Here is a 24,453-nt window from a genome sequence, read left to right as displayed (position 1 = left end):
TGTACCTGAGGACACCATTCTGGCACCCTTGCTACCAAGTCTAAGTGGAAAATAATTTTCTGTAGGTTGGTAAGGAAAGCGTGTTGACCCATTTTCACGACTTGACCGGCTTGGTTAACAACTGGTGGTAGGAGGTGGCTGTTAATTTTCATATAAAGGTGATTGTTGCTATGGGATTAGTATGGCTGTACCGAGTGACAGCCCTGGGAAAGGCCAGTTTGAATTAGTAAGAGAGACCGGTTATTTGTTCCGGTGTACAGAATAACTCAAAGATCTTAGGCTTTCAAGAATAAATAAGAATGACTTGCACTTAGTGTTTAATTTTTTTAGGCACGGTCTCGCTCTGTCACCCCGGCTGGAGCATAGTAGTGCAATCTTGGCTCACTGCAACCTCCGCCTCCTGGGTTCAAGTGATTCTCACACCTCAGCCTCCCTAGTAACTGGGACTATAGGTGCATGCCACCATGCCTGGCTAATTTTTGTACTTTTAGTAGAGGCAGGGTTTCACCATGTTGGCCAGGCTGGTCTCAAACTCCTGACCTCAAGTGATCCGCCTGCCTTGGCCCCCTAAAGTATTGGGATTACAGGGGTAAGCCACTGAGCGCCCAGCTCGAATGACTTGCATTTAGTGTTCTAATTAGTTGTGTCAAACACTTCTAAAATTCTTGAAAGTGCTTCTCCTCCTATCTAGCTTATTTCCCTTGTGGTTTTAAAATTTACTTCAGTAACTTGCAAGCATTTTAGCATTAGGGGACAGTGGTCGTTAAGAGGGAAAGGTTTAATGTCAGATGAACATGAGCTCAAATCGTTTCTGTTCAAACCTGTGGCACACTGGGTACTTTTCGTATTTTAATCTCAGTTTCCTTCCCATAAAATGGGGAAAATAACAGCCCTAACTGTATTGGGTAATGGATACTAAGTGCTCTATATAGTGCCTGACACACTCAGAGCTAAAAAAAAAAAAAAAGCCTATAATAATTATATAATTATTCCTATTTTTCTCAGCCATACACAAATAGCATAGTCCATATATAAAATTTCTTGAATTCCTACTTAGCATTTAGTCAGTCAGTCAGTAGTATAGTGCCTGATCAACAGTCAATAAATGAATAACGCTGAATAAAACAGTTTTTATAGCAACTGGTATTTCTATAATGTATGATGACTACATAAAACTGCAAATATATAACATATCATAAACTATCATATAATACTATGTTTATGTAATTTAAAATGTTATAAATCAGTTAATTTTTCTTCCTCTTGATTTGAACTTATCTCTATTTTTCTTTGTATTATCAAAAAATTACTCAGAAATACACATGTAATTGCATTTTATGGTTTGGGGAGGTAAGTTCATCTCATGTTTCTTGATAGGATATTTTGATATCCTGCCCCTTATTTGACCATTCTGAAAGTACAAAAGAAAAAACATGACTGGTCAACAGCTTTATAATGTGAAATGATGAAGCCTTTTTATGCTGGCTTTCACTCTTAGAAAGGCTGGAAATAAGCCACCATAACATGTGAAAGATGTAAGCAATGATGATACAATATTTAAAAAGAATTAATTAGTAGTGACTTGGCAAAACGAAAGTGACAAGGCTGAATTGTATGTTAAGAAGTCACTCAGTGTAGCTGCCACAGTGCTTGAGGCCTAGAGATGAAATCAGGCCATGTAAGCAAATGGCAATTTAAATAAAACAGACTAGAATGACCTCAATATGAGTTCTCTAGCTCAGCCTGAACTAGAATGCACAGCTCTTAACACTTCAAGAGACAACACTGAACAGATGGCTAGTTACAGAGTCTGATGGCAGGAGAGCTATCATATAGGCTGACTAGGGCTGTGGAGAAGGGTGATGAAGACTCCAGTGGTCAGTGCTAATTCATGGTTTTGGAGGTTTGCAATAACAAGGACAGTTATGACTGGGAAGCTCCAATCACACGTTCGCTAGCTTGTAACAATTAACTGCTGTGATTTGTTTTGCCAATGTAATGCAGACATGCCCAAGTTTAACATTAATTCTCATGCACTGATTACAACAAGATGTATACCCTGGATTAGGCACAAGATCTGTGTGGTTTGCTATATAAAAGTTGAAATATTTATCTTGAATTTAGAAAAGCATAAAACAGCAATTTTTTTGCCTTATGTTAGCTTGATGACTAACTCGACTGTTAAAGGAAAAATATATCTCCATGTTAGAAATCAGCTAATAAATAATAACATTGTCTCTGTAGACAATATTGTGTTCTTAACTGTAATATGTTCTAGTCCAACACTATTTGATAATATTGCCAATATGAGAAATAGTGATATTAAAGCCTAGGATTTCAAGTAGTTCTCACAATATTTTCCATGTATAAAAAGTTACTTATATATCAGTTGGAGCAAATCGTTATATATAACTCAAGAACCTTGAAAATGTCTGTTATGCAAAACCTATTAAAAGTGTAGACTTTTACTTAAAACACCTGTGAGACCATTCACATTTTTTCCTTCTGCTGCAAAGAAATGGTCATAATTCCACTAAATATAGATACTCGCACACCCTCAACATATAATACTATATACTCACAGGTGCAGCTCAAATTATGACTTTCTAGCTGAGCACAGATTTAGACTTTCTTTCCTTTTTTAGCATTGCCTTGACTTTGTGACTTTAAAAAAAAATGCTAAGAGTATTTTGCTTTTTTCCTATCACAACAGCTCTTGTTCTGTGGGAACAGGAGGGCTGCAGGGAGCCTGGGGAGAGGTGTAGGGAGGGGCATGCATGACAGCAGCCGGGGCCTCTGGTGGCAGCTTCTATTATTCTTCCCTGCACTCTATTTGAAGCCTGGAGAAAGAGAAACTGCTGGGCTGTTCACAGGGCTGTGTGGCGGTGGGAAAGGAGAACAATTAACAGGAAAAACTACTGGCTACCATGTCAGCTCGCCCAATTGCTTGAGTGGGGGACAGGAGCCTGCCCTGCAGCAGCATGCCTTCAAGGATGGAGGCTGATAGTTCAGGGTCTTTCCCCCACTATGTCCATGTCTGGCTGGCAACCATAGAGGCCCAGCCTTACCACACTGTGAAAATGGGGGGATTTTGAGACTCATACTGCAGTTGAAAGAATTGCTGTCATATTATCTGCGTTGGCATTGCTAGCACTGGTGAAATTTCAGCCTGTCTTTACATTGTTTGAAAACTTCAATTTAGTCCTTTTCTGATTGTGTCTGAACACTGCTGCACTGCATGCAGTTGCTTCCGGGCTTGTTTCTGCCCTTACCAATGACTGATGTCATGTGGGTGCTTTAAACTGCTCTGACACAACACAATGCGGGATCCGATTGACCGACCTCTCTGTGAGTAACAATGACTGTCTGGCAATGATGAGCAGAGGGTGGTGGGGACATTTCAGGATCTCCAGGGAGGAGATACCTTTGCAACTTTAGAAAGCTACCCAGGTGATGATACATCCCCTCCGGGGATGCACTCTTCAACCTCTCCTTGACTGTCATTTAAGTTGAAAACTAATCATCATCTGTCTTATATGTGATTTACCTTATTAAACCATAACTGATCAGAACCTTTAGCTTAGCCCTGATCTTTTACACAGTTGATGGGTTATATAAAATTGACTTCTGGCTGAGTCTTTCATCCCACGTAGAACTCAGTGGGTAGCAGAACGATTCCGGGTTGGGCTCAGACTGCTACATCCACATGGTGTTGTGCCTAACCCTGGGGCCCAGGTTGGACTCCCCAACACACAGAAACCTCAACATATTGGCACAGACAATAAATGAGGCTCTGAAAGTAGGACCACTATGGCAGCAGCCGGCTAACACTGTTTCAGACTCAAGCACGGAACACGAAGGGGAAGCGTGTTCTATGCCGAGGTACACACCTCTTCCTCTGAACTGTCACTCGGGTCATTGTCTAGGGAGGCGCTCAAGGAGGCCGCCTTGGGCTCCAGGTAGCAGAGGCACAGAGCCAGAGGGAAGGAGAGAGTGAGAGCGTATGGCACTGAGAAGGAGGCAGACAGCAGAAAGAAAAAGATGAAGAGGAAACAGGGCACGAGGGACGGTGAGCGGATCGGGAGGTAATGCTGCAAGCTCTGGGGCAGGAGGTTGGTTTCAGAAAGGTTGGGGAAAGAGAGGTATCCATCATCATCTAGGAGGGAGGGGAATGACTTGGGGAGCTGCAAGGAGAAGGAGAACAGGGTGGTCCCCTTGCCCGTTTGCTGTCTGTAGCTAAAAGCCACATCTTGATCCCCTAGGTAAGGCCTCCCTGGGCCATCAGAGTCCAAGGTGGGCTCTCCAGGCATGTGCTCAGCTCTGGACGGCTCATAACCTGGCAGTTTGCAGTCATTCTCCTTACACCTCCTACGGAGCTCTGTGGGAGATGTGGGGGCACAATGGGCGGATGGGGGTGACAAGGGACATGAGTCAGTGCCAAGCCCAGGTGACTGATGTGAAAGAGACAGAGAGAGACAGAAAGCAGCAAACAGAGGTGCAAAAGGACAAAAAGAAAACTGCAATTAGTTAATTTTCTTATGGGTATCAATATAAAATTGTGAAACAAAAATTTTAGCACTAGGGTTGCTCATGAATGTTAAAGTATTCAAGCTGCATGCCACTGTTGCCATGAACAGCTACATTTCTCCCATGAGACCATCACATATGGGTGGAATTCTTTAAAAACTCAGAACAGAAGGTATTTGTGGGCAATCCCAAAGTCTACACATTTCACATGGTCAAAAAATTTCATTTTAGACTAACAACTGTAGAAAATTTCAGGTTTTGGGGAGCAAACATAAGTAAATCTGATAACTTAAAATGAAGACTTTCAATAACCTTCTCCTGATTTCCAGGTAGCAGAGCTGTTACTATAGTTCAGCTAGATTAAAAATGAAGATGAAATCCAATCCAGATTTTGATTAAAAAAAAACAATCTCTAGCATTAGTCCTTTCCCTGGTTATTCCATTACATCCAAAACAAGGAGTTTACCTTCCAAATCAAGAAGTTTCTGGCCCCACTCCTATCTGATAAGTAGTTACAATCAGAGATTCGACACTTAGCATTTCTGAATATCTCACTCCTCAAAAAGAACTGAAGTTCCCTTGAAAGCTCTATTTTGGCTCCTTTATTTAGGATATTAGTGGAACTTCAACGCGAGTGATTTCAACAAGCTAACTAGCAAAAACAATGTGTTTTCTTGTAACATGCTTTGCCAGTACTTACTTTCTATTATTTATGATGCATAATAATAGAAAGACATAATTTCCCAACCTTCTGATTTTTCTTAGCAGATAAAGAACATGTTTAGATCTTTGGTTTGAGTCCTTAAAATAATGATAAAAGCAGGGTTTTCCACAGGTGCTCCCCTGGTGAGCTCAAGCTTTTATGGGGCAAGTGAATCTACTTCCCCTCCTCTCTGGGTCCTGGAAGTCTCCAAGACCAGGGCCAGTTTCCTCTGCAGGTGGTGGAGGGGTTGCTGGACAACAAGGGGAGGAAGGAAAGCACGCAAGCCCCAAGCAGGACCTGGGCAGGTACAGCAGCTGCTGCAAGCCGGGAAGTCCAAGCCTGAAAGTAAGTAGACTCCTGCTGATGTCTGTGTCACTGCGTGTGTGTATGTGTGTGTTTTGCCCAGCGGCCTGACAGCATGGAAATTACCCAGCCTGCCTTGTGTGGTTATGCAATCCTGACTTGGGGAGAAATGGTAAATATAGCGACAGAAAGAAAATGCACAAATAAAGTTACATCTGAGGCATGAGGGAAAGAAAATGCACAAATAAAATCATAGCTCTTTGGCATTTGAAGGGTCTCTTTTTACTATGAGACAAGTATGTCTTTTCCCACACATTTGCATTTGACATTAAAGATGGCACTTTAAACAGGAACCTGCACAAATCTCATTCAACTAAGAATAATGTAGCTGCTACACGCTTACTTCTGCATGAAGACAACTGTTCTCCAGCGTGGAGGTGAGGCAGCCCCGTGACCCGGGTGGTCCCAGCCTGGGAAACGTGCCTCCTTCCCAGGCCACCTAGGGGACCAGCCTTTCAAGAACTATTTTCAGTAATACACTTTCATTTTGGTTGAAAAATAAGTACTCTCTCTGTTACTTTTTGAAGATAGAGAGGGATAAAATTAAGGTTTAACCTGCCATGCTGATTACTAAAGTCATTTCTAAAAGACAGCTTTGCACTGGGGAAACCAAGCCAGCCCACACTTATACGAGCTCCAGATTTCAGCTACAGACTTCCTGAAGACATTCTGCCCAGAGTGCTGGCTTCTCAGAGACTCAGGCTATGAGGCTGGCAGTGTCCTTTGTCTTTTTATTTTCCCACGTCACAAATGGCACCAAGTGAGGACAGCTTAGTGCTACGTTTTACATAAACAAATTGGTGGTCTTTTAAAAGCAAATAAAGTGAAAATGTCTGGCCTTATCTTGGGAGCAAAACTAAAAATCACTTACATTGATGTGTCACTTCTTACTTATACATCCATGGGAATCTTACGTTGGCATGGCGATTTTAAAAAATGTTAGAATAACTAAGAAGAACCACATATTTATTTTTTGGGTGGATTATATTCTTTTCTGTCCCCTTTAAAGCCTTCCTTGACTGAACAGACAGGAAGAGTGTAAAAACAAAATTTAGAACAAAGCATATTTTAACAGCAAAAGTTATCGAAATATCCCTGCCATTATTTCCTACTCTGTGCTTAATTTTGTGTTTGCCAAATAAATAATCTTATCCCAAAAAATAAAAGATGATGGATTGGGTCATTTGTAATATTTTAGCATAACTACAAAAAATTATTTGTCCATGTTAAGATGTCACTGCTAAATTTTCGTCAAAAGGAACACTTTCCTTAGAATTCAGGGTAGTGATTCTCCATCTCTATTTGAAGAGCCCAGGTACAAAAGAGCCCTCGTGAATCAAATTTACTCAAATTTTAGGATAACCCATGGGTTATTACGAGCATTTTCATTCTATTTCCTCTTACTCTATGCCCTGTACAGGCCAGGAGCCACTCTGTTTTTCCCTTATTATTAGGTATAAGCCTCCTGAAGTGTTTTTTGACTTTTAAATTATTTTTCTGAAAAGTTGCTTTGTACTGCTGGATCACCAGAAAAATACATAGTATTTAAAAATTGTGTTAAAAAAGATATTTAATTTGGGGTGAAACAATGTTACAAAGTTTAATGAATTAAACACTGAAAGAAGAAGCTGCTGCCAAATTCGCTTTTTATCTTATGTTGCAACTTTCTGCCTTAAGATCCTTTTCAAAACATGGCCAGTCACTACTCTGCTGATTAGGCGTAAGTATAAATATACAGGCTGTGGTCACTCCATGTACTTATAGTTAGAAGAATGGCAATATGATAATTGTATATCTAGAAAAATATGCTGTATTTGGGTAGGAGAATAGGGCCAGAAACAAAGAAAACAGCTTTAGTGACAGTTCTGAAATGTGAGCCCAAACAGAAAAGTGTAATATGCCACCAAAAGTATTTTTAAGATACACATACAGGACAGCTATTGAAAGTCTTACATAGCACACAAGTTATTAAAATAAAAATTTTCAAAGAACTATGAATGAATCTTTCAGAGGAAAAACGTTGAAACAGCAATCATAATTTAAAAATTGACATATGAATGTGACCAGTGCTGACATACGATTTATCCTAAATCTGAGCACATTCCTGGTTTACAGCCTCAGCATCATTTAGCCATTCTTAAAAGATGGAGCAAGCTCTAGCAGGCAGTCTGGGAGCTATACCTTTCCCTCGTGCCGGATGGCCGAGACGGGCGTGACTTCTTCCCCCTTCCTCCGTTTGTCCTCTTCCTCGTCCCGCTCCTCCTCAGCCTTCTTCTCCGGAGTCACAGTGGTGATCAAGTTGGTCTGAGAGATGCCTTTTGTTGTGGCGTACTGGCCAGTACCAACCTCTGCAGCAGACATAGAATCCTTCATGTATATCTCATGGTTTTCATTCACTGATGCTAAAAGCAAATACAATTGAAGAAATAAAATCCATAACAGTTAGGTCAGAAGACACGTGAACAACACCAATTATATCTTTACTGAAAAAAAAAAATACCATCACAAAATACCAGGTTTGTCTTGAAAAAACAAATCAGTGCTGCAGGGACTTTCATGTAAGCATGACCTTCCTGTATTTCCTATACGAGTGCTTTAAAATTCTTGAAATGCTCATGTCTTGGAATTTCATCTATCCTCAGGCTCTCTGCTGAGGATGTGTGTAAGTGTGGAGGTGAGTGGAGGGTCATGAGGCGAGGCTGCCACTGGGCATATTATCACTCGGAGTCATTGGCTGGCACTGCCACCAGTCTCATAGTGGCCAATTCCACACCTAACAGCAGTCTTTGCAGTACACAATTGCTCTAATACACTTGGCTCTTTGGAAGTGCCATTCACCAAGGAGCACTGGATTGGTTTTCATATTATTATTATTAATGTTGAAAAGTCTATCACTCTTACAATATAAAAGCTCCATGGGTAATAACAAATATTAACCATCTTGGTACAGATGATAAAAATCAGATGGCAATTCTATTCATCTGAAGCACAGAAATGTTTTCATTTCTACTACATTTTAAACAGACTACCATAATATGCATATACATTTACTCATCTCTAATATTTTGGGAAAACACAATGAATGTTGCTAAATGAAATTCATGCAAATGCAAAACATGCAAACTCAAGAGAATAAGACATAGCCTTTCATCCCAGCCAAAATGTCTTAATGAAAACATGCTTAATTGAGTTAACTTTTAAAAGTTGGTACTCATTATTTTAGGCTTTAGATATAAAATTTATTAGAACTTATAAATGTTGCTTTTCAAATACACAGTAACTAATCACAGACAAAATATCTACATTATTATTTTAGGAATTTAAAAACGTAAATAAAAGAAAGGATTCTGAAATGAAATCCTCTCTGAAATACTTTTGATAGCTAAACTACGTCACTAAAATATCTTCACTAAGACATTTTATATCTCTTTATACTGTTGAAAAAGCTCATATGAGACACAACTTCCTAATGGACCAGTTAGGCCATTCTCTGTAAGATGCAACCTTGCAAAAAAGCAGTTTATGTTGCAACATGCAGCTGTGCCACCCAGCTCAACAGCAGCAGAAAACATACTAGAGCTGGCAGGACTGCAAAGAGTGAGACAACACATACTAACATCACTTTTGGGCAGGGAGAAAGAGACAGCATGACATTAGTACATTGATTTCACAATTATCTTCTGTCTTCTCAGCAGTCATTATCACACTAAAGGTCATAAGGAAAACAACATTCACAACAAATGTGTTCCCTGGGGTGCACATCACTGAACAAAGTGGATGATATTCAGGAAAAAAAAAAGTGTGATTCTACAAAGTTCCTCAAATACTGATGACATATAGAAATAGGTAATAGAGACACTCTAAAGGAGAAAGAAGAGTCAATAGGATAAACCAGAAAGAAAAGCTTCAATGTTAACATGGATATTTCAATATCTTAATTCAGCTCGAAACAGTCCTGATAATTATTTTATTCGAAAGGGCTGGCTCTGAGTTTGGTATTCTGGAAACTCTTAGAAGACACACAATGGTAATTAACTTCCTAGGCTAGCTCACAAAAGCCTGTAAGAATAATTATGAATATAAAATGTGGTATATATACATCATGGAATACTACTCAGTCACAAAAATGAATAAAATCATGTATTTTGAAGTGACTTGGATGGAGCTGAAGGTCATTATTCTACATGAAGTAACTGAGGAATGAAAAAACAAATACCATACATTCTCATCTATAAGTGGGAGCTAAGCTATGGGTATGCAAAGGCATAGAGAGTAATATAACGGACACTGGAGACTCAGAAGGCAGACAGTGGCAGGGGGGTGGTGAGGGATAAAAAACTACATATTGGGTACAATGTGCACTACTCAGGTGACAGGTACACTAAAATCTCAGACTTCACTACTATACAATTCAGCCATGTAGCCAAAAACCGATTGCTTGTATCCCAAAAGCTAATGAAATTTTTTAAAAATGTGAAAAAAGAGTAATTATCAATATGATTATTGAGATAATTACCTATGTAACAAGAGTGCTTTCACATATATCTTGCTTTTCACAGCAGCCCCGTCAAAGGCGGCCTTATTCCTATTATACAGATGACTAAAACAGACCTGGAGAGCTGAAATCATTTGTCAACCACCGCAGAAACAAAGGGCAGCAGAGCCTGGACTTCAATCTGGATTTACCCATGCCACAAGAGTCCAGTTTCCACCTCACTAGTAACATACATAATATAGCACTAATAATGCCATTTTGATTTCTTCTATAAACTGTTCATAAAGTATTCCATTAGAAAAAGACAGTTGTTTTTAGTTGGGAGATTCAGGGAGCACCTCTCCCCATCAATCACCCGGCTAGTGAAATGGGGAAGGCAGAGCTGAGACTCTCAGGGTAACAGTGGCAAAAAAGGTAGGGAAGGAGATGGTCCCAGGCACTTGTAACTTTTGTTTATTTTTATTTATGTTTTTCCTTATTATTTAAACCATACCTGCATACCAGAAACTCCTAATTCTTTTTATTTGCACAGGATAAGATCTTCTATTAAAAACAACAAATCTCCAGGTGCTCCAAATTAGAAGACAGAGACCCAGACATGATCCAGTTCCAGAGTATTGTTACAGCGGGCACGCCTTACAGCAGAAAGCGTACCTCCATATTACTCCAGAGAGCAATCAAGAAACTGTTCGATAAAACAAAACCCTACTAAAAATTCACTGTTGTGTTATCCCCTAAAAAGGTTGTTTGAGTGATCATCTCTCCATTTGACTAATTTAACTTGGCAGTACAGAACCCCTACATAGCACTGTTCTCCCAGTCCATCTGGGGTAGTAATTAGCACAACTAGGAGAATTTAACTTACAGCCCTTTGCTCTGTTATTTGCATGTCATCCTTTCTACCAGCTATTATCAACTGACTGATAAAGGCCACACTTTATTCATAAAGATTTTTTAGAAACAGAAATAAATTTAACTTATAGATTTATAAAACAAACGGTCTTAAACCTACCAATCCTTTAAGACCTGTTGGCAAGAGAATCAAATCACAGAGTATGTGACTACTATATTTAGAATGAGAGCATCTTTCTCCAAATTCAGGGTGTCAGCTTATGAAAGCTATTTTCTTCATTCCCGAAGTGCCATTCTTTTATGTAATTTTACATAAACCTGCAGATGTTAGACTGACAAAGGGACTTTCATTTCGCTGGGGGAGACTTAAAAATGTGCCATTCAGTCAATAAGCAACAACTGCTTTTCAACATACAATATCCAGGAATATCTATACTTACTGAAAGCTCAGGACAGTTTCATATTCTTTTTGGGGTAGGTACTAGGTTATTAAGGGCCAGTAAGTGATGCCTACCTCCATCCAAGCTGCGAGACATGGTATAACGTTTGCTGGATGAGCGTTCAAAGTAAGGTGCTGGGCGATCTATCAACGCACTGGCTCTTCTCGTTTGCGCTTGTGTCCTGCCACTATAACGAAACTTGGAACCCAAGGTTAAGAATTTCTTGGGAGGTGCTTCTGGTAACAGCAGTCTAAAGAGAATAAAGAAAAACAGCAGAGGGACTATTAAGTCCAATATTGACAGTGCTTTTTAAACTTTTTACTGAGACGTCATGTGTTTTGCGTGCTAAACGTTTAACACACAACTTGCAGTTAAATAAATCTGATTTCATAAAAGAATGCATATAGTATCATTCATATCATATACTATGCATATCAACTAGGGATGTTGTAGAGAGGATATATGCAAATGAGGGTTGTACTGAACTAGATGAACTTTTAACATTCCACGCAAAGTGGACAGTCTATGGTTCTATAAGCCCAAACAGCTACTAAATAGTTTGATACTAGTGAAGAAGAAGAGTGACAATTTGGTGTTGGGTGCCTAATTTGATGGGTCTCATACCATGCATAGGTAGGCAAAGGGATTCAGGGTATTGAGAAATCACTGAAATAGTAAGGAATGGATTGGATATTTGAAGCGGACACCCTAAAAATAATGTAGAGACACTAAAGATACTAAAGAAAGGGGGTTTAGGACATGTAAGTACACGACAAATTAGGGAAAATCCTTCAAATTTAGTCTTTTTCTAGTTATCTTAGGATTTCTTATCAAGAAATATGGTGACAATGAACTTGAAGGGATAGAAAGAATAAAATTCCGTATTTTTTTTATTGACAATCTTTTTCAGTGTAAGTGATTACAATTATTCCTTAGGGAAAAACCAAAATAATCTCTTCCTACCTGAAAAATGTATGATGCTCAACACATACTTTCCATAAACGCTTGGCAGCTCGATGGTTTGGCAGCTTAAACCCAATGGTGCTTTCAAATTGTTCAAACTAAATAAAAAAAAAATACATTGAAGAGTAAAGTTTAAAATTATAAATAACAGAAGCCCTGTAAATAAATTACAGAATCACAATGCCACCAGAATTTTAAAAATTTACTTACTGGATCAATTGCTATATGCATAATTCATGCTATACAGATTCATTTGTTAATTTCAAAAATGTGTCTTTAAAATGCTGCAGGTATAAATAGCCACATTATGCATACAATAAAATGTCTTCTGAATAAGTGTGTATCTTATGATACAACTGAAAACCAAACACAAAAAGAGTTTTTTTTTATTTCTTCCAGAAATCAATTTGCCCTGATATCACTTTTAAACTTTTATTTTCATGGTTTCTCAATGACACAATGACTTCAACTGCAAGGTACAGAAATGAACAAAATGTTTACAAATATAGTCTACAGCATTCTTAGAAATGAGATTTTTCTCATAATATCTGGTCAGGAAATATGTGTATTTCTTAGGTAGTTTATAACTTGGTGTCAGACATTGCTGATTTTATTTGTGTGTTCCACTATGGATTATCGTGTCAAATGCTAACGTCTCTCTATATCATAAGTAAGATCAGAGATTGGGGGAACATATTTTCATATTTTTCAGCATGTACACTTCAGATGATGCATTATCAGCCATTTGATTTTTCGAGGTGAAATACTCATCTCATTTCCTGCATAATATACTTTATTACTGCAGACGCACAGGTTTTCACATTCTGAAGAAGGTACACATCAGACCACCAGAGGGCAATCATCTTAAACAGTAAAGGCTTCCCCAAAGAGCAAACAATGGGTACTACTGCTATAATCAATAGCAAAAATCATTTATATGGCAAAGAACCAAGGTGAGGGGTCATATGCATGGCATGTGAGATACAATCATGGTTGACCTCTATTTCTTGTTTGCTAAGGATGATTAGGTGAAGTGGGAAATACATCACAAATGCTTCAGCCGCAATTGCCTTTCCCAACTTCTTATTCACTCTGGATGTTCATGTGCAGTGGTGTTTGTAAAAATCACTACTGTCCAAGGGACCCAGTCAAGACAGACATAGTGTGGCTTGTGACTAAACCATCATCCATTTATTCATCCTGCAACTAATATTAACATATTATGCCAATGCCAGGGGTTATATGGAAGAGTCAGCTTGCACTCTGCTGCAAGAAGCTGGGAAGAGTCTCTGCCAACCTATGTAGGCAAGGATGATGCAGGCTCCTAGACTACCTGAATAGGTATTAATAGTTTATTAATATCTATTTCTCTGTGTTTTGTATCAATTTCTTTCAACTTCTTCAGAGTCTGTGTGTTTCCAATAATTTCTTCTCACTCACTTTTCTCAGGCTGTAAATAGGATTGTAAGAGCAGAGAGAAGAGGAGTGAAAAACCAGCTCTCTCTGAGCCTGCTTCTGCCAGCACCACAACCTCATCTCACTCCTCACTGCTAAACTTTAGGAAGCAGAAGCCACGACCTGTTGCCTCTGCTACTCACTCCTGACCCCAACACACCTGGCAGGTGCTCCTCTCGCCTTTCTGAACCCTGAAATGTCATCATGGGGCCTGACTGTTAAGTTCAACACACTTTTGTTAGTCCACATCCTGCATGCCCTTTCTGTAACATATGGTACTGCTAGCTAACCACTTTCCTCTGAAACTCATCTCCTGGTCATCCATCAGCCTATGTTTCTTCTTTTATTTCTCTGGCTGTCATTTCTTCAGCTCCTTGGCCCTTTCTCAAATAGTGGTATTATTCAGAGTTCTAGTTTTAGGGCCGTTTCTTTCTCTAACTTGCCTTGCTCTTTGAGTAATTTATTCCATGTCTAAGGCCTTGAATAAAATATATACAGTTGATAACTCTGTTCAACTCCTTCCTATGCAAGAGTCACTCCCTGAAAATCTGTTCCAAAGGGATTTCAGTTGTTTTTCTGAAATTTTCCCCCTTTTCCCTCCTGCCGAATGTCATCTCCATTGGCTTCAATCATGCAAACTGAAAACCTTTGATTATCCTGGACTTTTCCCTCTTTTAATTACTTCCTCTATCCTGTCTCTAAGACCTGCTGCTTCTGCCTCTGAAACCTCTCTCTCACATTTGTTCCCTCCAGTCTATTCCCACAGCCTCTGCCCTAGTTTAGGTCTTATCACATCATGTTTCTAAGTCGTTGAATTTCATTAAGAAATGTATCATTCCAAAATATTCACCTAGTTGTTTCACATTCTGATTTAAAACCTCCCATGACTCACTAGTGTCCACTGATTCATTTCTCTAGCTCTCCTCTCTGGCCTCTCACAATACTATGCTCACTCCATGTCTACAGAATATCATCTCATTTGCATCATGCTGTTACAATCAAAGTATATGAGTCCATTTTTCTGCTAAATAGAAAATCCCTTAACAAGGAACAAGGTCATATTTGTCTTTCGATTTCTAATGTCTGACAATAAATAGGTGCTCACTTAACAAATGTTCAATGAAGTCAAATGACTATCGGCTATAAGTTTAACATATAATCTTTAGGAAATATTTTTAAAACACTATAATTTTAGTTATTTACATGAAAAGCTTACAGATTATTTCAGTCATCATAGATAGGTATGATGTTATGTTCATATTAAACATCATTACATGCTTTATGTTTCAATTTTTTTTGTTGTTTTTGAGACAGGGTCTTTGCTCTGTCACCGAGGCTGGGGTACAGTGGTGTGATCAAGCTCACTGCAGCCTTAAATCCTTAGGCCCAGGTGATTCTCCCAACCTTGGCCTCCCAAAGTGCTGGGATTACAGGCATGAGCCACTATGCCCAGCCGATATTCTGATTTTTTAAATTGCATTTTCCACCAAGAAACCCCAGTAGACAAGTAGATTTTGAAGATAAGAGATAATTCTATATTATATCAGAAAATGTTCAGAGATGTAAGTATGCTAGAATCTTTGAGTTTTGACTGCCTCTGTTATACTAACCATACCAATTAGAAATTCGAGGTATTTATTAACTATCTCTTAAGTAAATAAGAGTAGATATGTGTTACTATTATGTACAAACCACTAAGGAAGATATAAACATAAGTTGATCATGGAGGCTGTTGTCCAAGGAGTAAGGACTAGTTAACAATTTCTGATTCTCTCATTAGCTTCTCTGACTTAAACAAATAAACAAACATATATCGAGCTATAGAACATTGACATAATTCACACTAATTGTCCTTTGTTCTAATATTCCTTGTACCTTGAAGTACATGATCTCTAAACTGTTCACTTTAAAGTACAACCAGATTTGCATGACAAATAGAAAGAGCATGGAGAAATAACAACAGCATGTGGAGGAAGAGATTTATCCATTACTGCTTGAAATAGACACAAAATTATTAATGAGACTGGAATTTTTTTTTTTTTTTTTTTTTTTTGAGACGGAGTCTCGCTCTGTTGCCCAGGCTGGAGTGCAGTGGCAAGATCTCGGCTCACTGCAAGCTTCGCCCCCTGGGCTTATGCTATTCTCCTGCCTCAGCCTCCCAAGTAGCTGAGAATATAGGCGCCTGCCACTACGCCTGGCTAATTTTTTGTATATTTAGTACAGACAGCGTTTCACCGTGTTAGCCAGGATGGTCTCGATCTCCTGACCTTGTGATCCACCCCCGTCGGCCTCCCAAAGTGCTGGGATTACAGGCGTGAGCCACCGCACCCGGCCGAGACTGGATTTTATATTAAAATACGTTTTTAAAAACCCTTCAATTAACGTATGCAGTAGGAAATATTGGAACAATATAATAAAGAAGAGAATATTTATTACTGTTTATTGGGCAAACCTACAATAAACTCTCTCAGGCACTTAGATGTAATTCACTGTGTCCCACAGTGCTCAGAATTCGTAAGCAGATAATTTAAATGCTTGCTTGCTATCAGCGATCTTTCCTCCCAACGCACAGGCAAATGTGGGTATACTTACCTCTCCCGGCCGGATCTTAATGTAAAAGTTGTTCCGTTTGTATGAAATCTTTAGAACCTTGGGCCAGGCAAATCTGTTTATTCGCAGCCGGTCGCGATATATCAACAGACCACTTGCACAAACTCCTAACATAATTTCTACCCCTTCTGAGTCCTGGAAAATAAAGGCAAGAAGCAACAGATCAGTATCTAACTTATTTCCATTTTCTGCTGGGTAAAATATCTAAGCATCCACAACAGAAACTATAAATGGCTGGTTTACTTATGCAAAATGATGCAGCCATTTTTAAAACTTTACCATTAAACATTAGCCTTTTGGTGAAGATGTTTATCACTATGGAGAGGTTTGTTAGAATAAAATCTGCTCTCCCAGGTGTCTCAGACTTACAAAGTAAATATTGCACACCAAGAGGGCCCAGCTCATGAAGGTATGTCAATAACAGTAATAATAGTAGCCACAGTTCTCACTTGTCAATTGCCAGGCACTGCTCTGCTTTACATATATTAACTCTTTTAATATTTACTGTAATTGAGATGGTTGCTATTATTATTCCCATTTTACAGATTTGAGAAAATAGGTACAGAGTTCCAGTTGAACACAGCCTGGTTCCAGAGGCAGCACTCTTAACCAACACATATGCTAACAAGATGGACCCTGTCTTTTCCTATGAGGGTTTTGGTTGTTGTTCCTTTAAAAAGAGCCCCGATATTTTTTATATACCATTACTGTCAGAGTAAAATTTAAATACGAAATAATTTTTTTAAAAGTATGAATGAATAAAAAAATGTAAGAATGTATTTTCCCCAACAACCGCCCTTCCCTCCACACAAACACACTGCCCAGTGGTAATCACACTTAGCAACATGGCTCACATATATACATATAAATACTTTTTAAATATGTGTATAGTTTTTTTTAAGAAACAAACCCGAGATCATCCTAGAACTGCAATTTCCTTTTGCTACTTGCACATTTCATGTTTAGGTAATTTCCTAGGGATGTGTGATGTCCAGAGGTCATCAGAGATGTTGTATTAAGCTTAGGAGACGTACAACATATAGTCTTTCCCCATGCCTGACCTTTAAGTCAGGGTAAAATGAACATTTGTGGTGGCCATGAATGAAGGAAAAAGACAGGTCACAGGCAGGATTGTATGTGAGGTCAGAGTCCACCCCGGTCCCACTGATTGTTGGAAGCAGCGGACAGAAAGGGTCATGAGCTGACCACCCATCGGAAGCTATGCCCAGGTCTGCTGTCAACGCAAGGCAGGAGATGGAAATTTCCAGAATCAGAAAATACATATACTGGTCCATCTCTGGGAAATGTAAGTTTGCCAACAAAGCATAATTGGTTTAAAATGAAATATTTTACTTTGGAAACGTATCACTCCATGACATACTGAATTACTCTGCAGGAGTGGAAATATTTGATGGCAGGATATTACAATATAATAAAATTTGAGGAGAACTCAAAGACTGGAAACTGCCCACCATTTATCTAGGACTTTAATTTCAAAGAGTGATTTAAAGAGCTATAACCTGATGCTGACACGCAGCTGGCATTACTGATCCTTTAGAACCAGCCAATCTGTCTGTGCCACCACTCAGAGATGACCACCTTACGCCATCGGCAGAGTGCAGGAACGAGGAAGGACTGCCAGAATCACTGCTCTTCGACTCATTTGCTTTTTGGTAACTATAGAACAGGACTTTAGGAAGTGTACCTTCAACCTACTGAGGGAAAGGACATTCGAAACCTTTTCCATTATTAGATAACAATAAAACTTTTAATAAAAATTTTAATCACCCGTTAGTTCTCTGAATTTTAAGAAAACAGTAGCTCCCTTCATGAGGAAGATGAAGAAGGCTCTGATGCCTCCTCTTCTTGTCCCCTCCAAAACACACCTCTGTATGTCCCCAAATCAAACTGTTATCTCTAGTACACCCTTAGCAAATGGCACTGAAATAAACTACCACTTGTCTTCCTTCTCCTGGAGACAAAAGCTGGTTGAGAGCCGGAGCTCTGTTTATCTTTGTAATCTCATGGCCAGTGCACTGCCTACCTTGCATGCATGAAGCCATTACACGTTTGTTGAAATAAAGGTGAATGAAAAATGAAAACGGCACAAATGAGTGCAGTTTTAAATTGGATGCAAGTCTCCATTTCATTAATTGTATGGCAACAAAAATGATACTTTTCATCTCAAATTTTCTGCCACAGCCCACAGTATTGAGGTCAGTTTGAGAAATCGTCTTTTTTTTTCTTTTTGAGGCAGGGTCTCCCTCTGTTGCCCAGGATGGAGCGCAGTGGTGCCATCTTGGCTCACTGCACCCTCCACCTCTAGGGGCTCAAGCAACCCTCCTCCCTCAGCCTCCTAAGTAGCTGGAACCACAGGCACGTGCCACCACACTCAACATTTTTTTTTTTTTTTTTTTGGTAGAGATTGGGTTCTGCTACATTTATTCTATCGGGTCTCGAACTCCTGGGCTCAAGCAATCCGCCCGTCTCAGAGTGCTAGGATTACAGGTGTGAGCCACCTTGCTGGGCCTGAGAAATCTTTGGTTTTAAAAGTTATGACAACAGTATTTCTTAAGGACATGTGCATTTCACTATCAATAAATACATGTGCACTCCCTTTAGCAAGGAACACTGGGGTGTACCCAAATAGTCTCAGTCATCATGAAAATAAAGGGGCATACGATTTCTTTAATTTAACATCAGTGTTTGAACTTTGCCATCCTGCTCTGTGGGATATCCTATATGGACTTATATCTACATTTCAGAATCTTACATAAAATAAATGACTCTGACAAAGCCTATCAAGATGCACATTAAGTGACAAACAAGCAGAGACAGATGTACAAAGAAAAAACAAAGCATTTAGGTTTTCCAAAACACAGGACCTTTGTGTAACATGGGTATTTATTCTTCAGACAGGATTCCAGCTCAGAATTTTTAAATGGATTGTAAAGCTCAGGGTCTTTCACACCGTCAACAGAAGCGAGGCATCTCGCTCATAACCAGAAATTAGCTCCAAATTGTTTTAGTAAATTTCCTTCTTCAAATGATGGAGTGTGGCTGCATGGGAAAATGGAGTCTATAACTGAATTATCTGTTATATTTAATATTCAGAAAAATTCCTATAATGCTACATTTGCACTTCCTTAATTCTCTTTCTTTTTAATTGGCATAATTTCAAATCACATTATTAAATGAAAAGGCAGCCATCTATTTTAATTCTGTAGCTATAGCAATGTTAAGTGATTTTATATTTACTGATAGAAACACTGATACATCCTGAGGTGTACTTCCTGAAATGCACACCCTAATCTTTTATTTATTTATTTATTTATTTCTGGGCAGTAAGAGAATCAAAGTGTGTGATGTAACTCAAAAATAGCTTCGGATTCACTCAAATTCTCAGGCTCCCTTCATTTCCTTCTTGTTTCCTTATCTTTTAGCCTCTTAGGGGGAAACACTAACAGAAATTTAAAAATCTTAATGTCTGTTCTTATTTTCATTTTGAAATCCTCACTCTACCTTGTACCTAATATACAATAGAAAACATCTTTGTTATCTGAGTGCAAAATAAGTGAAAAACTGTAATAATGAACTGGCAAGTAAACAGAGCTACACCTGCTGTTGTAATTACACACAAATGTCAAAGAGCTTGGCATTCAACATAACAGCACATCCCTGGTGTGAACCTCCACCAAGTCACAGAGATTTTGCTAGTGCTCAGGCCTTGGAGAGCTCATCCTGCATGACGTGCAGAGTGATCCGCAGCAAAACCAATCAAACCTGCACAGATTCAAGGGCCACTATTCTCCTCCCCAAATCCCTGTGGATTAGTCTGCTCTCCAAAAGCTAACCAAAGTGTAGCCCAACTTCCAGTATCAACAGAACCTACAGATCACAGAGCTCCCTGCAATGGGTCCGCAGGGGTGCTGAGGTGTTTGCTTGAACAGAGCCAGCTGAAACTCTCTTCATTTCCAGGCCCTAGACCCGACTGTTTAAGACACTCATTGGCCTGGAAACCTGTAACTGCATGTTCTGTGAGTCTCAGACCATAAAATCGGTGACTAACTCTGTCCATCAAAGTCAAACACACATCCCTAAACAGGAACAATGTCATCCCGTTGGACCCAATCAGAAGAAACAACCTCTGGCCTTTAACATTGACCTTTTTAACACTGCTAATGCATCAGAACCCAAACCTAGGATCCTAACACATTTTATATGTTTTGCTAATAAAGGTTTTCATAAAAGCTTCCTTGTATTTCCACAGGACTTTTATTCTGGGCTGTTTAAAAAGACTAGTAGTCCTATCTTCATTCTACCACTACTGAAAAGTACGAAGATTCCAGAAAAAGCATGACACGGAGTCAAAGCTGCTCTGTGTATCCTCACGACTGTAAGCCCCCTACAGTCTCAACCCAAATTCTTTCTTCCCAAGACTCCATTCCCAAGATAACACCTTTAACATTTCATCGATCACCAGCCAACGAAGTAAACCTTAGCCTAGGTGAACCTTAAAACAACAAGCTTATTTCAGAGTTCTGATTATTTGTCAGAGTGCCTAAACTTTAGAGGTAGACTTCTTAAATTCAATATGAATTTACTGACTGCCTGGTATGTATCCAGGTAGGGCCACAGACAGTGTCTGGCACTTAACGAATGTGACGCTTGAGTCTTGGACAATCGGCTAAGTTTGGACAGACAGATAGGAAAGAGGAGGATAGTCCAGAGACGGACATAGTCAGGGAAAGCGTAGAAACAGAGTCTGATGGGAGCAAAGGTTATGTGACGGCACAGAGTGGGAAATACGACTGTGATGGGGAGGCAGGGTGAAGTAAAAGTCTGTTATGTCAAGGTAGGTTTCTAACTGCATCAAAAGGCAATCAGAGGCTTTGCCTATCATGGGCTTTCAGAAGGCTGTGCCCAGGAGTAATGCAAGTTTGAGACACAAAGAGCAAACCCCTCAGTAAATATCAGAAAGCTACATTTGTTGTATCGTGGAGTAGGGCTTAAAAGACAAACAGAGACTTGAATTCTCAAAGGTTTCATTTACATTAACTGAAGTAAAAATCACCAGCTTACAGTAATAACAACATCAAGTTACATAACACTAAATAGAAAGTTTAGGTTTTAAAAAATGCATACCTTAGCATGATGTAAATCTACCCCATACATGGATAATTTTTTGGCATTTTCCAAGAAATGCATCTCTGCTTCTGCTGGCGTCATTCCTCTGATGAGAAGAAAAATATGTTACAATGATGCTTTTCCCTTCCCTGGTAGGCTGCAATATTTCCCACTTAGCTCCATGCTATCTCATAAGAAGTCCTATGGAGGCACCAGCAGATACATGAGAAAAGAATAACAAGAAAAAGGGCTTTGCAAGAAACCACTACAAATGAACACCTGGATGCTCTGAGTGAGAGCTTGCCCATCTCAGAATTTTACTGTGCATGGACCCACACTATGCTCAAGTCTCTCCGTTAATGGACTGAAATCAGTACTGGGAAGAGGTGGGTTGTGTGCGGGACACTCTCCCATCAAGGCACAACTTAAATGAACACGCTTCTGCCTCTAACCTGTGGCTCTTGTGCAGCTCGATCACTTTGTCTTCCAGTTCTTTAGTGTGGTTTGGTGCAAAGCGGAACTCACTAATGTAATCGCTCCCACATTCGTCTGGGTCATAGTCTCCGAGCTCTGACTGGACAGTGTAGGAGCCCAGCAAGGCCAGGGTAACGAAGGAGCAGGGCAGCCTTCCGGACACGATGTCATCTCGCAACTGCAAGCAGAGGTAGTACCTTCCAGGAACCAAAAGCACAACACAACGAAGGCAGCATGAGGATACAGGAAAAGGAGGTCACTCGGTAAAAATCGTGGGTAAATAGTTTCTCCCTGTAGAACAACCTCTCTAGGATAAATTTTCTAGCATCTATATATTTTGATATTTACTTCATACATACTTGTTCTAGATAGAAGGGAAAAATACTTGGTTACAAAAGACAGTATTTAAAGGCATTTAGAAGCAAGTCGACGTTCATAATAGGGTTTTATTAATAAAGCACAGTCTAAAAGAAACTTAAAGACATATTCTTCTAACATCTTTTAAAATAACTTTTAAAGTCAAATGAACAGTCCCCAACACAGTTCCTGAAATCCTTGGGTGGGGGAATTATAATGTAAAAATGTTCTTAAATACAGTTATGTGCCACAAAACAATGTTGCAGTCAATGATGGACCACATATAAGATGGTGATCCCATGAGATTATAATGGAGTTAAAAAATTCCTATTGTTTAGTGACATCATAGCTATCTTAATGTCATGGCCTAACACATTACTCACGCCTTTGTGGTGGTGCTGGTGTAAACAAACCTACTTGTATAAAAGACTAGCACATACAATCATGTGCAGAACTTAATATTTGATAAGGATAATAAGTGACTACGTTACTAGTTTATGTATTCACTATGCTATACTTTTTATCATTATTTTAGAGTGTACCCCTTCTACTTGTAAAAATAAAAAGTTAACTATAAAACAGCCTCTGGCAGGTGCTTCAGGAGGTATCAGAAGAAGACACTGTTACCCTAGGAGATGACAGCTTCATGTGTGTTACTGTTCCTGAAGACCTTCCAGTGAGACAGGATGTGTAGGTGGTGACAGTGATACTGATGATCTTCAGCCTGTGTAGGCCTAGGCTAATAATATATGTGTTTATGTCTTAAGTTTTTAACAAAAGAGTTTTAAAAGTAAAAACAAATTATAAATTTTAAAAATAGAAAAAAACTCACAGAATAAGGATATAAAGAAGGAAAACATTTTTCTGCAGCTGTATGATGTGTGTTTTAAGCTAAGTGTTACAAGAGTCAAAAAGTTTAAAAAGTAAAAAAATTACAGTAAGCTAAGGTTAATTTATTATTGAAGAAAGAAATTTTTAAAAATAAATTTAATGTGGCCTAACTATACAGTGTTTATAAAGCCCACAGTAGTGTACAGTAACGTCCTGGGCCTTCCCATTCACTCATCACTCACTCACTGACTCAGAGCAACGTCCAGTCCTGCACGCTCCATTCATGGTAAGTGGCCTATACAGGTGTACCATTAAAAAAAATCTTTTATATTGTATTTTTATTGTACGTTTTCTATGTTTAGATACACAAATACTTACCATTGTGTTATAATTTCCCACAGTATTCAGTACAGTCACAGGCTCTACAGGTTTCTAGCCTAGGAGCAATGGGCTTTATCATAGAGCCTAGATGACTAGTAGGCTCTACCATTTAGCTTTGTGCAAGTCCACTCTTAAGATGTTCACACAACAACAAAATCATCTAAAGATGCATTTCTCAGAATGTATCCCCATTGTTAGGTGACATGACTGTGTGATTATTAGGCCCCAATTAGCCTTATGGAAGTATTTTGATATTAAGGCGACAGGTCTTACTACACGAGCAAAACAGATTTCAGGAAACTCAATAGCTATGTCATTATAAACTTCACTCTCAATTTCCTGCATTCTTAAAGAGGTAGTCTCTTTATAGTAACACAATTTCTCTTGTTTTCAGTTCTCGTTTTTAAAATTTAGATAGCTTCTTAAAATCTAAGATATAAAGAATTCCTACCTTAAAATTAGAAAATCTTGTCACCATAAATAAACAGTTTTAAACTGGAGAAATTAACATCTTCCATATAATTTTGCCATATCATGAAAATATGACCTACATAAAAATATGATTTGTCTTCTCCGTTATTTTGCTTTTAAGACTTACAGATAAATTACTAACTGCCAAAGACCTCAAGGTAAGTGTTGACATTGATGAGTTTTAATAATCCCAAGCACAGCTTAGCATATGGACAGAACAAAGCACACCTGGTACCTTGTATATAAGAAATGAACTGTTCATCTATGGAAGCAGAGGACTATGATAAAGTTTAAAGGTCCCCTCTAAATATGATTTTAGGCTAGTGACATAAATCTATGTAATTATGACAGAAAAATCCTCAAACATTTAACAGGCTCGGCTCTACAAATATTACATGAGTCAA

At 38.9% G+C, this 24,453-nt stretch overlaps 1 protein-coding gene across 40 annotated transcripts in view; it reads right to left on the bottom strand.

Annotated features, from left to right (window-relative positions):
* Window positions 1–24,453, bottom strand: part of EPB41L3 (erythrocyte membrane protein band 4.1 like 3) — a 237,001-nt gene that overhangs the window by 19,504 nt on the left and 193,044 nt on the right. For 19 of the 40 annotated variants that reach the window (XM_054460556.2, XM_063653418.1, XM_063653420.1 and 16 more), the window contains exons 7-12: window positions 21,988–22,206; window positions 21,554–21,641; window positions 16,391–16,543; window positions 12,344–12,441; window positions 11,455–11,630; window positions 7,775–7,995 (exon numbers count right to left, since the gene is read on the bottom strand). In XM_054460556.2, the coding sequence (XP_054316531.1) occupies window positions 7,775–7,995; window positions 11,455–11,630; window positions 12,344–12,441; window positions 16,391–16,543; window positions 21,554–21,641; window positions 21,988–22,206 (955 nt within the window). Of the gene's footprint in view, window positions 1–3,890; window positions 4,452–7,774; window positions 7,996–11,454; window positions 11,631–12,343; window positions 12,442–16,390; window positions 16,544–21,553; window positions 21,642–21,987; window positions 22,207–24,453 lie in introns of all 40 variants that reach the window. The other 21 variants (XM_063653422.1, XM_063653415.1, XM_063653411.1 and 18 more) reach the window with 3 other exon arrangements.

The sequence above is a fragment of the Pongo pygmaeus genome, chromosome 17 (genome assembly GCF_028885625.2).
Source record: "Pongo pygmaeus isolate AG05252 chromosome 17, NHGRI_mPonPyg2-v2.0_pri, whole genome shotgun sequence".
NCBI classification, from domain to species: Eukaryota; Metazoa; Chordata; class Mammalia; order Primates; family Hominidae; genus Pongo; species Pongo pygmaeus.
This window is presented reverse-complemented; position numbering and strand designations above follow the sequence as displayed.